Raw genomic sequence first — 15,545 nt, 5'->3', positions numbered from 1 at the left:
AAGAGTATATTACCACCTAACAAACGCTGAAATGCATATGAACATATATGATGAAGATGCTTATTTCTTGTGTCAAAAAGTGGACATACCATTCTAGTGTTTCATATAAGGACTTTGTGGACAATTAAGAGCTAACTGGTTTGGGTGTGAAGCTTGCTTGATCCACACACACTATTTAGAAATTTATAAATGGAGAGAGACGACATGCAACCGCTGATTGATTGATTGATTTTGACTTCATGAGACACTACAGGCGAAAAAGAAGAAGAACAAACCGGACACAGTACTAAACTTTAGACAGATCAGAAATTGCTTTAACCGATAAAATCACGAGAGAAGGAAGGAACAAAGGCACATTATTATTCTATAATGATTGATTACAGCGTCTAGTCGCATAATAAATTAAGGCGGGACCCATTCTTATTGGAGCGAAGAAGAACTAAACTCTCTGGCGAACAATTCATGAATCAAATAATCACGCATCATCATCGTCGTCATCATTAACTTCTCCTTCATCAATGTAAATTTCCCCGAAACAAACCTTGCTTTTCCACGGATTCTTCCCTCTTCCTCAACGTTTGAATAAAATTCGTCTGTGAATCGTCTCTCTCGTTTCTGATTTTGCTTTACCAAATCAGAAACTCTAGAGACTCAACCGTCTACCACCTACCGGCCCATCTTTCAAAATCCCTTTTCCCCTAACTTCCTTTTTTTTTTTTTAATTCTGTTATTTTTTTCCCGGGAAATTTTATCTCTTTTATTTTATTTTTTTTCTTGTCTCTGTCGTGATCATTACTTATTAGCATGATCCTTTATTAGGTTTCATTGGGTCCGATCTCTCTCTCTCTTTTTTTTCTTCCTTTTCTCTCTTCTCTTCGCAGACCCAAGTAAACCCTAGAAATCCCCCCCCCCCCATTTCACAATTCGATACTCTTTCTTCACGTTTACTCTTTAATCATTCGAACTACGTCTAGGGTTTACTGGGTCTACTTTGAATCTTTCCTTTTCTTCCCGGCGAAAAAGTTTGTGTCTTTGGCTCTAATCATGGCGTATCATTCGATTCCGGGCTCTGGGTTTCACTACTCGAATTCCCCCTTTGGCGACACAACCTACACCAAGGTCTTTGTTGGTGGCCTTGCCTGGGAGACTCAAAGCGACACTCTTCGTCGCCATTTCGAACCCTTTGGTGACATCCTCGAGGCCGTCGTTATCACCGATAAGAACACTGGTCGATCCAAAGGTTACGGCTTTGTGAGTTTACTTCTATCCTTTATTCACCCTCTCCTTGTTTTCATTAAACACGTTATTGGGTTCTATAGTGAAGGCTTTGGTAATACCATTCTCGCATTAGGATCCTAGTTGTGTATTCATTTTCATCCTGTTAACTTAAATATATCTGTTAGTTTATTTCTAAGATTGTTGAAATATTGAATGACTAAGCGCTCTGTTATTGGGTTTATATGGAGGATTTTAGGTGACGTTTCGAGATCCAGAGGCTGCTAGGAGAGCCTGTGTTGATGCAACACCTATTATAGATGGCAGACGTGCCAACTGTAATCTTGCTTCCCTTGGGAGACCTCGCCTTCCCATGCACTATGCGATGATACCCAATCTTCCTGGTCAGTCTGGTTTCATTATTTATCTGTTTTTTTTATCTTACTCTGACTTTCATATTACATTGCTTAATTCTGTTAGGACGGATAAGACCTGCATCCCCATATGTTGGAAGTGTGCAGGGTCCTCGCGGTTCACTCTTTGGAAGCCATCCGTATCAGCAACCATCTGCTTATAGCTACCAGCAAGGAATGATGTACCCTTACGGGTGAGTTACACAAGTTTACTTCTGTTGTACAGACATGCTGTGAAGAAGAGTTAGTCAGTTGTAATATCTATTTGTTAGTCCTTTTCACAAAGGTGGAATCACTTTTGATCTAGTGGGATTTACCAATCACAGCATGGACAATGAGATTCAGATGGGCTAGCTAGGGGTTGATAAGTTAGCTTCTGCCGCATAGGGTTCTTGAGTGACATGTTGTGTGATTGGTAATCTTGCAGGACTTCAAAAATAGTATCAGAGGATTTGTCGCCGAGCTCAATTTGTTTTGGACTGGCAAAGGTTATATGTAATATATTTGGACTTTGATAAGGCCTTAATCATCTGAAGTTTAGGAATCGACATTTAGGCTTAGTTTCTCCTTGTCTAGTATCTTCTTTTAGCCATTGTTGTATAGATACTACTCCTTTTCTTTTAATATTCTGTTTGAGTGTCTACCAAAAACTATACTCATCTGTCTCTAATTTTAGCTAATCTTTTTGGTTCCCTCTCAGGGTTACACCATATGGACCTGAATACATGTACTCACAGTCTCAGGTAGGCTTTTGAAATTGTCGCAGTCTCTTCTTGGTTTATTAGTGCATTTTGAAACTATTTTGACTTGGGTTATATATCTCATATCTTCTCTTCATGGTGTTGTAGGGCTTATATGGTCCTTACACAGGGCAACAGTACCTTCAGGTTTATGGAGTACCTGGTGCAGTTAACTCACCTGGCTACCAATACGGACAACTGAGTCAGAATATCCCCGGTTACACAGCTATACAGGGGTATTCAGTTCCAGGAAGTCATATTCAATCACCTTACCCTTCAGCTATAGCAGGTCCCTCACCAACGCAGTCCCATGTCATTGTCCAGACTCCTCAGCATATGCAGAGTAGCGGTTCTGATCAAACAACAGGGTGAAAGCTAGATGGACGTAAGTATTTATTTATTATCTTAACGATCTAAATTGGCTTGGAGATGATACAAACCTACACGACCCTGATGTTATTCATCGGTTTTGCAGTTTTCAATCATTGAAGATCGTAGAAGGGGAAGAAGTAGCTACTCTGAGTAGTGGCAGGGTTCCTGTTTAAGCTTTGCGCATTATTTAATTTTATCATATTAAGGTAAAGCTTGATTACTTACAAATGCCTCTTTTTGTTTCATTACTTGCAAATGTTTTCGACCTCACCACATTGCTGTTGTTACAGGTCGTAAGTAAAGTAGTATTGGTCGCTGAAGAAGTCAAAAAGGGTAAAGGACAATGGAAGTTTCAGGGTTGGTGCTTCTGTTGTCCCTCGTCATATATATACGAATGGTTTTACACTGGAGACATGGGTTCCCGCTGGAAACTAGTAGAAATACGCATGGTGTACAAAGAAAAAGCATATATATATACTAGTAAAAAAAAAAAAAAGAAACGAATACAGATGCATATAGAATGGTGGAATCAAAATCTGATTCTTTTGGGTAGTTTTAAGTAGTCTTCTTACTATACACTTTCTTAAGGTATAGGAGTGTTAGTAACAAGACTGTTAGGTAGCTTTCTGTGTCCTCTTGAGTCGAGTCCCCTGCATTGTAAATAAAAGTACGTCTATTCAGCTCACTTAGCTTCTGGTCTGTGCATAAATTTTAGCTCCAGGGACTCTTTTCTTTTCCATGTTTGTACAGTTTCTAGACTGATACCATTGTTATTTCAGGATCTTTCTTATTGTTTCAGTCTTTGACTCCCATCTTCTGCTGAATTTCCTCTGTTTTTAATCAACTCCATGTTTCTTGTTAGAAACTTTTGGGTTTTGTAAATAATTTTGGAATTTTGCCTTGCGCGTTAGAAAAATGAAATTGTTTATAAAAATTGTTTGGATAAAACTGTCATAAAATATCTCGAAAATATTGACCATAGTATGATTAACCTCAGTCTCTTAAACCGGTATTCCTAATTCTGATTTGACATTTTTTTAGTTTTTTTATATTTTTTATATTTTTCAGCTAAGAAACGGTTCTTATGTGTTTTAGCCAAAGTTAAGTTCTTAACTGAGGTTAACTATCGTCTAAAAAAATATTTAACAGTTAAGAAAAGATAAAATATTTGGGCCTACCACACTTTTCTTTAAAAGCCCAGAAAATGTTTACAAAAATACAGTTAGACAGGCACGTGACGGACTCGGGTGATAAAAAGCGACGACTCCACGTGTAAACATGCAAAGGCCAATCAATTCTCTCTTGCATTTATTTCGCTTTTTTTTTGTTTGCAGAAATGAAAATCTCTGTTCTGCTCCTCCCTTCCTCGGTTCCTCCTAAGTTAAACTCATCACAGCTGATTATTTTCTCAATGTAAGTTTCTGGATCTCCTTCTCATTTTCATTTACAATGTTGCTTTTTAGTTTCTGAAATCTATGGTTTTGAAATTTGCGGAAAATCCAATTTCACATGTGGTTTAGTTATGTGGGCAATTATTTAGAGAGACTCTCAATTTAACTGTTTCCTGTAACGATATATATATATGTGTGTGCATGTCCGTATGCTTCCCATATGTGTCCTTGTGCAATGCAGGTTCATTTTATATATAGAGTCAATAATTACTGATCTTGGCGCGTTTCTAAAACGAGCAAGAGGGAAACATGAGTCCGTGCAAAAGAAAGAATGAGGAGGAAGCAGTTGCTGCTGACGATGCTGTTTGTCTGATCAGTAAAGCCCCAGAAGGAATCTCATTGGACATACCACAAAGAAAGGGGAAGGAGCAGGAGTGTTCAAGAGAAGAAACGTCAAGTGGACTTGTGTATTACCAAGACTGTAACTCATATGCAGAGCCTCGAGAAACATGCAAGAGAAAGAAAGATGCTGGGGGAATCATCAGTAAGACCCCGGAAAGATCTCGGGAGACTTACAAGAAAAGACGGGTCAAGGACTCATCAACAAACAAGAATGGCGAAACTCTTATGGAAATAGACAAAACAGATGAACCCACCAGTCTGTCACTTGTATTAGTTCCTCCTGAGATGAAGGAATGTGATGCAGAAGCAGCGGTTATAACCACTGGAACAGCAAGTAAAGGGACTTTAGGATCATCCATCGACATTGGTGTCAATAAAGCTGCTTACTTCTTCCAGGTTGCTTTGCCCGGTGTCTGCAAAGCTTCCGGTACTGTTTTCATCCCCTGCCACACATATAATTAGGTCTTATCGGGTCTAAAGTGATGAACACATGAACACATATACATATATATATAGGTCTCATAGAGTCTGATGAGTGATGAACACTCATTGGTTTGATGTTTTTGCGCAGGTGAATTCAGCTGTGAGATTGAGTCAGATGGAAAGGTTATACTAGAGGGATCAAGTACTACAGGATGTAATACGATAAAGAGGCATTCTCGGGTTTTCAAGATGAATATCCGGAAGCTTTGTCTGCCTGGACCGTTCAAGCTGTCATTTAGGCTCCCAGGACCAGTTGATCCACGGCTATTCTCTCCTAACTTCCGATCAGATGGTATCTTTGAGGCTGTCGTCATCAGACAGGAAAACTTTATCTAGAACCAAAGGTCCCTTCAAGCCCGGAACGCATTTAGATCTCTAATGCGGCTATAGAAGCTAGGCCCCAATCCAAACATCTTGTATGGATGGACATATCTCTCACTCTTTTGGAGATAACGCATATGATATGCTTGATCACTTGAGTTTTCACCCAAATAACCTAATTGTAAGCGTAGAGTAATTAGTACCGTAGTAATGGAGGATCGAATCCAAAAGAACTTTTAATCACACTTAGGGAAATTTGACAAGTTATTAGATAAGCCTATAAGAGATTTAGTTGTTGTTTTTTTTCTATTTCTAACTATTGCAAAGAAGATATATAGGCCAGGTTTAACTTTTTTCTATAATACTATATGTTCAATAATCCTAAATACTAACTACCATTCAGATTCCAACATGTATTTAAATCATGTTTAAATATGTTTAGTGGATACTGTCGATGCGTTAAACAACATAAAATCACAAACAGGTGACTAATCCAAATCCAGCACTAAGAATAGTGATAGACTGAGTGAGAACCAAATTATAAAATCTCTAATCCATAAACCTATACTAAAGAACTACTCATTCATGATAACTAAACAATAACAAGATGAATCTTAAGCGAACTTTTTTTAATACTATAAGTTTGGAAACCTGTAATCCTTTCATACCTAAAACCACAATAGGTAATATTGGTTTCGTCACTCAAACCGGAAACCTCTTGACACACTTTAAACTCTAAAATCTTGTCTAATTGTGTCTTTAACCATGAAACGAACATGTACTATATAGAACCACTAAAGAAAAAAACAAAAAAACTCCAAGAAATCAAAACAATAATAAAACAAATCAATTTCAGTTAAAACCCAAAGCAAAAGCTCAAAGAAACACAACACATCACTGCTAACCATCGGTCTATGCAGTGTCGTTTCCGTGAGGTTTTCATGTTAAGACTGTCGGCATGTTGTTTACACATCACTGCTAACCATCGGTCTACGCAGTGTCATTTTCCGCGAGGTTTTCATGCTAGACGACTACTACTTACTCTTCGTCAGAGTGAATTAAACCGAAATAAATGGATTAATACAAAAGCCTGGTTTAATTAGTCTGCCGGAGATCCTCAAACAGTGAATATTGTGCACGTCGTGACAACACAAATAGAATATAACAACTCACCAAGTCTTCCTCGGATTCAAGCATAAAGCAGCATATTTCATGAGCTTGGAAATAATATAATGAAAAACAGACAAAGACTTCTTGTACAGTTGTACCTAACTTATATATAATAAGTACAATCATTAGTATCCTGTTTCACTTTATTATGCCCTACCTACGAAGTCCAAAGCTTCCATAAACAAAACCAAATAAAAGTGAAGAGGGATCAGCTATGAATTCAGAATCGCAGATCAAGAAAAGGACGTTGCCACCAAGGGTGTTGTCGTCTCTTGATGCAGCTAGAATACAATGGTACCACTTCAAAGCGATCATAATAGCAGGAATGGGACTATTCACCGACGCTTACGACCTCTTCTGTATCGCACCGATCATGAAAATGATAAGCCATATTTATTACCACGGTGACTCCATCAGCACACCAGTTCTCTCCATCTCTTACGCCATCGCTCTTCTCGGGACAGCAACGGGTCAACTCGTGTTCGGTTACCTCGGCGACCGAGTTGGTCGTCGCCGAGTCTACGGGCTTTGTCTGATCATCATGATCCTAAGCTCCTTTGGCTGTGGCTTTTCCGTGTGCACCAGTCGTAGGTCTTGCGTTATGGTCAGCCTCGGTTTCTTTCGGTTTATTCTGGGTTTGGGTATCGGTGGTGATTACCCACTCTCGGCTACCATCATGTCGGAGTTTTCTAATAAGAGGACACGTGGCGCCTTTATAGCTGCCGTGTTCTCCATGCAAGGGTCGGGGATTCTTGTGAGCTCAGCCGTGACGATGGCTGTTTGCGTGGCGTTCAAAAACTTTGGCGGTGGTTCGAAGGCTGATGGGGAGGCTCCGGTTGTAGCTGACGTGGCGTGGAGGCTGATACTTATGATCGGTGCTCTTCCTGCTGCACTGACCTTATACTGGCGAATGTTGATGCCGGAAACCGCAAGGTTGGTCCAAAACTTTCTCATCAGTATTATTTTACAATCTCTTTTTACTTCATGCGATTAATATTAAAAACGAACAAATGCTTTTTCTATTTTATACACATGCGTTATTGCATCTAAAATATTAATTCCACTAAATATTTTTTCTATGAGTGGTGGTGACATGTATGCAATCCCACTCATATTACTGTAAGTAAATACGTCATGAATCTGTGTTTCCAATGACAGTCATAAAATCTTGAAAGCTACAAGATTAAGATGACATCGTTCTACACAGTTGAAATTATCCTATATTTTGATAGGTTTTCTTTGCAGGCAAAAACAGCAGTTTCATTTATTTTAGATGTTTTGCAGTTTCACATATTTTGTAGGATTCAAATATAAAATTAAATTAAAAAAAAAACATTATGCTTCTTCAACATCTATTTTTATAGTACAATAGAAGCTACGATTTCGAACATTCCCTCTCAACCACCATGGTGACGCCTTACTTACGTGTTTTCCTAGATGCCCTCTACAACTCTAAGAGCATGATTAGTGGGGAATTTTTACAAGTGTTCTTAAAATAAATATAATGATAACATTTTAATTAAGTATTGTTTTGAGATCTCCAAATCATGAAAAAGGTTTTTCTATTCTATTGAAAAATGCTAGAGTTGACGGTTATCATTAATATTTTGATGGTATTTTCAAATATTTTTATACAATATTAGATTCCTTAAAAATTGTAGCTGTTTGTATAATTTAATAGCTAGTTTCATTGATAAAATATCAGTTATTCAGAGGCTTACAAATTAGTGGTTTGTTTCAAATGAGTCATTGACTTTGTAAGGGATACTGGGATAGATACCAAACATTGTGGTATATACCTTACCAGCATCTTATCCTTAAGTATTCTATTCCAAGACCACCTATTATTTTTAACAAAAAAGTCTTCACCAATCATACATGCATATACTTTGTTTCTTAATATTTTGTAATTTTATTATTCTTTCATGTTTGTCATAATATCTATATCGGGTATCACCTCCAAGCTAGTCCACTAATTTGTACTTTAATCCGTACATCATTCAATAGAAAAGGCCAAAAAATGTCACGATAACCTTTTTTCAAAATGTCATGATAACAAAATAGAAAGACTTTGTTTAATTCTTTAATATACAAACTTTTTATATTCAGTTTAATACTTAAATTAATTATTATAATACATTTACTTTTAAAATTATCTTCACTTTAATAGTCAAACTATGTTATTTTAATCAAAAATGTTATTACGTTTCAAATGAAAATTTAAAATCCCCAAATTCAGAAAACAATCTAAAAAAGAAATCTAATTTTATTTTATGTTTTAGAAATACAAAGAGCTAGAACTAAACTGCAGATAACCTTAAACTTTTAATTTTGGTCTTATTTTCAATATCAAATTTAATTTGTTTTCCGACACTTAATCTATTTTGTTTGTTCAAAACTAAGTTGTCTAAATTATCAATTTTGATCCAAAATTTATTTCTAAAATTTGAAATTAATTAGATTTTTTTTTAAAGATTCTTTCTGAGTTTGAGATATTTTTAAAAAAGCGTTTGAAATTTATTAATATTTTGGTTAAAATAAGCATAATTTGAGTATTAAAATGATTACTTAAAAGTTAGTGTATTAAAATAAACAAAATAGTTAGCTGAAGTATTAAACTGAGCAATAAAAAAAGTTTGTGTATTAAACTGATTACCAAAGTTTAGTTAAAGTATTTTTATGGAATTTTTACTTTATGTATAAATGGAAGAGCTCCACTCTCTTTTCCTCCTGCCACGTCAGTAAATGAGGTGAGGGGACGCTGACACGTGTTGTCTATTTTGTTTGTGCAGGCTTCTGTTTTGTTGGGCCATGTCTTTCTACGTCGAGTCCATTGCGTGCTTTAACCAATTCAACGTGATGAAACGCCGCGTTTTTCATTTGGGTATGCGAGACATCATACTCGCATCTCCAAAGCTAATGGGGACTTCGGTTGAGCAGCCGATTTTCGTCTCCTTCTTCGCGATGTCAGTAACCGATTTATCATCTTTAAGCACTCAATTAATTGATCACCCACGATCAAGATTTAATACGAGATTTTTCTTATGCAAGGCGGTGGAGTTCGACAATAAAAAGGTATGATTTCCTATCTTCAGAAACATCATCTCATTCATGGTGTATCTACATACTTCCACGGCGTCTCACATACTCCCAATCTCCACTTCCCAAACCACTCCCTCCGCCGCTCCTTCTTCCGTCGAATCTCAACCACCCATCGCAATCCCTTAATTCCCGTCTTCATCAACCGAGTCTCAGAAACTGTCACGATCGGATCTTTGTGCTTTTCCTCACCGATGTTTGATCTGTTTTTGTCTCGGCTGTGATGGTCGGAGTCGTGTTGATCTGTGCTCACCTAGCGTTTAGGGCTCCGAAAGATCTTTTCTTGGATGAGGAAGAGAAAGATCTTTCCTTTCGTTTATTTTTAAGTTTAAGATTCAGGAAATATCATTTTTGTTAAATTTTATTTGATTCCTCGATTGGTGATTTAAGCTGTGGATTGAATCTAGGGTTAGCGTTCCTTTAAAATTTTGGATTCTTTAGATAGTTTTTCATTATACTCCAATTAAATCCTCCTTAGACCTCTCATTGTTCTTATTCATTACCAAAACTGAGTTTCCCTCTCTTTTGCTACTTAGGTAATAACTTTGATGGCTACACGCTTATATCTGTTTGTTAAGTGTTAGTGTGAGTCGTCTGTTGATTGATTGTTAATTAATAAAAGCAATTGAACTTGATAACCTTCACGCCAAACAACTAAAATGGTTCTGTTTTTTTTTCTTACAGGTTAAAAATTAATTTTTAAACAAATTTTTGACGTTTGCAAGAGCTCAACCTGAAGCATGCAAGACGGATATGTTATTGCAGTAAGCTCGCCAAACTTGATGATATTTTTACTGGAATAGTCAGGTGTTGTCATAGATAATAATAGTTTGCATCTTGCTGAGGGGTTAACATGGTAAACACAAGCATCTTACTTAACTGTTTTTTGTCTTGCGGTGTGTGCCTGTTAGCAGGAGAGGATATGACTGTTCACTACAGGTTTGAATGTCAGGATAATCTTGACAAGGGTTTTGAGACCAACACACCTTTCTCTTGGATCACATCCAGTTTCAAGGAGGATGCTTAGTCTGGTGCTACAACTCAGTCTACTCTTTCTCATGAATCTGCTGAGTCGGATTCCCTTTGAAGACAAGTATCTTATCCACTCATGGGCCCTAGGTTGTGTAATTTTTAATAGGTGATCTGTACATCATCATACCGTGTCGTTTAATTAAAACATAACAAAGTTTACTGCCTCTTTGTTTGCGTTTGTTTTTGGCCTTCACCTTATATGCATGAGCTCTTCACATATTCATGATATTTGTTTAGTTATGTACAGATCTTTACTCTTTTGGTGTTATTGAGTCCTTCAAATATTTACCACAAACCTCTTTATTCAAACCTGAAATGAACTAAAAGGTCACCTACTCAGTCACTCATGGAAGCTTTCTATAAGGTATCAAACCATTTAATTAGAAAGAAAAGAGCAACAACTCTAATTGCTCTGGAGTAGTGTCCGATATAAACACAGATTCCATTCTACAAAGAAGCTATAAAAAATTCTCTAAAAAAAGAAGCTAAAAAATAAGAAAGAACCCTATTAAATATAAAACTGAGGAATGCTTTGGGGAATTCAAGTAACAAAATACATAGGCAAAAAATTTCAAAAGGATGAAAGCTTTGAGAGCTATTGCCTTCACTAAATCATTATGAACCATTTTTCTATCTATGAAGATCATGTCTTGAGATGGGCGCACATTCGACATTTAACTTTTAAATTGTTTGGCCTTCAGTAGATATATTGAAAAATTGTACGTACATCAATTACAATATTAATGGTTAACTGTCTATATACTTAGGCTGTAAATAAGCTAAGCTAAACCATTTTAATAGAAAACCAAACATTTATATTCTACAGCCAAACAAAATACCGATCGAATTAAATCAATTTTTTTTTTTAATATGCTTTAATCAATCCAAATTCGTTTAGAAACAAAAAAATATATATCCAAAACACATAATAGTTAATAAATAATATACATTAAATCCATGTTGTAAAATGTATATAGGATATCTTATAAATTTTATAAGCCTTTATCACCACTAATATATATATATATATATATATATATATATAGAAATTTTTGGTGAAACTTCAAAAAAAAAAATTAATGTAAAAATATCAATAAAATATTTTAAGACTATAGAATTTTTCAGCTTAACTCGGTACAAATTAACCTAAACCATTCTAAAAATAAACATTATTTTGTAAAATATGTTAATATACTATATTTCCATTAAAAATATAACAAAAATGAATACTGAAAATAATATAATATAATCTCATGCAAATGTAAAAAAAGAAAACTTATTTCAATTAAAAATATAACAAAAATGAATACTGGAAATAAAAAGTATAATACCGTAAAATATAGTTGATAAAATAAAATATAGTTGATAACAAATAAAAATCTAAATGCAAAAAAATTATAAACAAAGGTCAAATGTTAACAAAATAGATATAATATTTAAACAAAATTAACAAATCTACAATATGATCTTAGAAAAAACAATATGTACTATATTATAAAACTAAAATACATTTTATATAAAATAATTTTATATAAACACACCCTACCGAATATTTAGTCTTGAAAATATTTACTTTGTAAATATACAAAGTCATATAAATCTTTGGCGACAACTGAGGACTTTATTGCTGTCCACTTGCAAACTTCTTGCACATATCTTGAATTGTTGTATGCAGTCGGTGCAAATACTGTCAGATATGTGATAAGTGAGAGCTCCTCCGTTCTCTTTTGCTCTTTGATTTTTATAATCTTTTTTGTTGTTGTATCGTACATGAGAATATTACTGATTAAAAAAATGTTATCCTCCCTTTCAGTTGTTATGAGGCTAAACAGAGGCGTGAAGACATGAAGACATCCTGTTAATTTCAATGATACACGTACATTATAAACCGATGTCCATATATATATAATAATTTTTTTTTGTAATGCTCAGGTTTAATTATTAGAATATGATATTTTTACTAATTAGAGCTACATTTTTCAAATATATTGTTTTAAATATAAACAAAAGTAGGTTAAATTTATATTTTCACGTACACATTATTATAAATTAGTGTTATAAACCCGCACCTCAGTATAATTATATTTTTAAATATAATCCATTTGAGATTAAAAGTAATCCTTTGCTTTATGATCCATTAAATATAATCCTTGGGTTTATGATTCTTTAAAAATTCAAAGTAACAAAATAAATTCGCTTTTCAGTTTTGAAAAGATAATTATGAGTTAAAAATGCGATATTACTATCCAATATTCATATATGTATCTCTTTCCACAATGTAAAACATAATATCTAACTATTACAAAACATTTATATATAAAAAGATTAATATATTTTTTTTGTCATAAGGTTAATATATTTTTATGAGATTATTAAATATCATCATATTTATTATACTTATGTTTTTAATGCCATGTAAAAAGGGTATTTTATTTATTAATTCCATAAAAAATATTAACAGTTAGCCATTAAACTAAATGATTTAAACAAAACAATTAACCAACCACAAAATGAAAGCTCACCGAGTTGTTATAATCAGTGGCAGATCTAGAATATTTTTATAGTGGGGACATATATTATTTAAATATAAAATAAAAATACTTATTACAATTATTTGTTTATATAAAACATATTCTGTTCAAATTTTTTAAATAATAACTATTATTACATAAACAAAATTTTGAGAATATATATATATAAGTTTAAAATTTATTTCTATTATAATATATTTTTTAATTTTAAATATCATTAAAGTAAATAAACATTCTGAGAAATAGTTACATAATAGATAATTAAATAAAAATGATTAAAATAAAACTTGGTAAAAAGAATATGCGAGAAAAAAATGAAGAATATGCGAGCAATATATCATAGGACATAGATTCAAAATATGTTGAAATCATTAAAATAATGACATTTATGGGAGAGGTAAATTAGGAAATAGTTTATGATTTATGTTGGAAAGGAAAAAAAGTTTAAAACAAAACAAGATCGAATTAAAAACGTGACTAAACCATAAATGAACGGGGCTAAGACTTTTAGTTAATGGGGGAGGGGAACGTCAGCTTTAAAAATTTTATTCTGGTAAACAAATTAAATATTTTTAAAATTTCACTGGGGGCAGTTGCCCCCTCCCTGCTTCATGTAGATCTACCCATGGTTATAATATATATTAGCCGACTATTTTTTCTAATTGAAACTGTACTCACACAAAAAAAACTACACCAGTATTATATATAATATTCAACCTTTTCAGATAAGATGTCGTTCTAATTTTTTCACATTAATTAAGAAAAATGTTAAATGTTCCGTTTACTCCTATTTAGTTATTTAAAATTTATTGATTATTTTCTATTATTTTTTTTTGACGAAAAGCTTTTATATTACTCAAACTTGAGGTGGTCTGGATAACTAAACCGGAATAGAACAACCAACAAAATGAAACTCTCTATGGAACGATTTTACCGTCAAAGATAAAAAATCAAAAGTCCGTTTATGTAAGAATTAAACAAATTAACACATATATTAATTCGAAAGCATACAACCTCACTCACACCACATCTAACTTTTCGTGCGGTTGATCTCCGGTAATCATTTCCTCGCACAGATCATTTAGTAAAGCAAACAACGCTAACACATATTAGTTCCAAAGCAAATCTAACACACTACCAATAAGAGCTAAACCATATTTTCTCCATGCCCAAACATCTTAACAACCATAAACATGATTATACATATTTTTTTTTTCAATTCCTAACATAAAACACATGCAAAGAAAACATACAATAATATAGACATATACATCATACGTACATCATAACCCCCCGTAGGGCGGGCCGACCCTAGTTTAACATAAAATGTGGCTGACTAATGAATGGTAGTACCGTACCCATGCATGCAGATACACAGCACTTGTGGAAAACAATATCGTCCAAGCAGCAAAAGAAATGCAAAAAGTCATGTCAATATCTAATATCTCCGACGAAACAACGACGGAGCCACCTTCTCCTTCACCACCGCCTACCTACAAACTCTTCTCCATTCGCTTCCTCCGCCTCCACGGCCGTGACCTCTTTGCCGCATCAGCTAACTGGTTCCTAGTAGACGTCGTCTTCTACACAAGCAACTTCCTCCTCTCCCATATTTTCAGTAGCTACTCCCATAAACCTTCTTCCTCCGCCACCACAAACGTCTACGACGCAACCTTCGAAGTGGCGAAACTAGGATCCATCGTCGCCGCTTGCTCCACCATTCCCGGTTACTGGTTCACAGTTTTCTTCATCGACAAGGTAGGTCGTGTCAAGATCCAGATTATGGGGTTTTTCTTCATGGCCGTTATTTTTTTGGCCGCTGGGATTCCGTACGGTTGGTATTGGTCAAAGCATGAGCAGACAAAGAAAGGCTTTATGGTGCTCTACGGTTTGGTTTTCTTCTTTTGTAACTTTGGTCCCAACACTACAACTTTTATCATTCCCGCGGAGCTTTTCCCGGCTAGGTTTAGGTCGACTTGCCACGGGATATCCGGAGCCGCGGGTAAGCTTGGGGCTATTGTGGGCACTGTTGGGTTCTTGTGGGCTACGAAGAAGGTAGAAGATGGCGATGATATGAACCAGGTTTATCCTGATGTGAACCGTATGAGAACTGCTTTCTTGATTCTTGGTGGAGTTTGTATTGCTGGAATGTTTGTGACGTATTTCTTCACGAAGGAAACTATGGGAAGATCGTTAGAAGAGAATGAGCACGAGCACGAACGAGATAAGAATGTTGAGGACGAAGAGATTGGTGACGGGCAATCCTTGGCAAGCACTTGATGACCAAGATACCAAACTCATGAATCAGTTCAAGTATTTACTCGACAAAAGGAAGCCAAATGTATATTTCTTACCAAATAAAACCGCTTAATGTAA

At 34.9% G+C, this 15,545-nt stretch overlaps 3 protein-coding genes across 3 annotated transcripts; all 3 read left to right on the top strand.

The window, feature by feature from the left end:
- Window positions 1-132: 132 nt before the first annotated feature.
- LOC103872876 (RNA-binding protein 24) lies at window positions 133-3,538 on the top strand. The gene is made up of 7 exons (XM_009151319.3): window positions 133-1,251; window positions 1,475-1,619; window positions 1,696-1,822; window positions 2,329-2,371; window positions 2,477-2,753; window positions 2,844-2,946; window positions 3,031-3,538. Exons 1-5 carry the CDS (start codon window positions 1,045-1,047, stop codon window positions 2,738-2,740), a joined length of 786 nt encoding a protein of 261 aa, XP_009149567.1. The 5' UTR covers window positions 133-1,044; the 3' UTR covers window positions 2,741-2,753; window positions 2,844-2,946; window positions 3,031-3,538.
- Window positions 3,539-3,779: 241 nt separating this feature from the next.
- LOC103848301 (increased DNA methylation 3) lies at window positions 3,780-11,692 on the top strand. Its single transcript, XM_033273944.1, has 5 exons — window positions 3,780-4,153; window positions 4,373-4,960; window positions 5,105-9,582; window positions 10,291-10,370; window positions 10,521-11,692. Exons 2-3 carry the CDS (start codon window positions 4,441-4,443, stop codon window positions 5,350-5,352), a joined length of 768 nt encoding a protein of 255 aa, XP_033129835.1. The 5' UTR covers window positions 3,780-4,153; window positions 4,373-4,440; the 3' UTR covers window positions 5,353-9,582; window positions 10,291-10,370; window positions 10,521-11,692.
- On the top strand, window positions 6,722-15,449 carry LOC103872957 (probable inorganic phosphate transporter 1-8). The gene is made up of 2 exons (XM_033273434.1): window positions 6,722-7,440; window positions 14,540-15,449. Exons 1-2 carry the CDS (start codon window positions 6,722-6,724, stop codon window positions 15,447-15,449), a joined length of 1,629 nt encoding a protein of 542 aa, XP_033129325.1.
- Window positions 15,450-15,545: the final 96 nt, after the last annotated feature.

Source organism: Brassica rapa, chromosome A06, assembly GCF_000309985.2.
Source record: "Brassica rapa cultivar Chiifu-401-42 chromosome A06, CAAS_Brap_v3.01, whole genome shotgun sequence".
Taxonomy (NCBI): domain Eukaryota; kingdom Viridiplantae; phylum Streptophyta; class Magnoliopsida; order Brassicales; family Brassicaceae; genus Brassica; species Brassica rapa.
This window is presented reverse-complemented; position numbering and strand designations above follow the sequence as displayed.

Excerpts from the sequence above, each read along its gene's own strand:
- LOC103872957 (XM_033273434.1), top strand. The coding sequence starts at position 6,722 with ATGAATTCAGAATCGCAGATCAAGAAAAGGACGTTGCCACCAAGGGTG. Across the intron at positions 7,441-14,539 it reads TTGATGCCGGAAACCGCAAG|ATACACAGCACTTGTGGAAA; the intron begins GTTGGTCCAAAA and ends CCATGCATGCAG.
- LOC103872876 (XM_009151319.3), top strand. The coding sequence starts at position 1,045 with ATGGCGTATCATTCGATTCCGGGCTCTGGGTTTCACTACTCGAATTCC. Across the intron at positions 1,823-2,328 it reads GGAATGATGTACCCTTACGG|GGTTACACCATATGGACCTG; the intron begins GTGAGTTACACA and ends GTTCCCTCTCAG. Across the intron at positions 2,372-2,476 it reads ACATGTACTCACAGTCTCAG|GGCTTATATGGTCCTTACAC; the intron begins GTAGGCTTTTGA and ends ATGGTGTTGTAG.
- LOC103848301 (XM_033273944.1), top strand. The coding sequence starts at position 4,441 with ATGAGTCCGTGCAAAAGAAAGAATGAGGAGGAAGCAGTTGCTGCTGAC. Across the intron at positions 4,961-5,104 it reads CGGTGTCTGCAAAGCTTCCG|GTGAATTCAGCTGTGAGATT; the intron begins GTACTGTTTTCA and ends GTTTTTGCGCAG.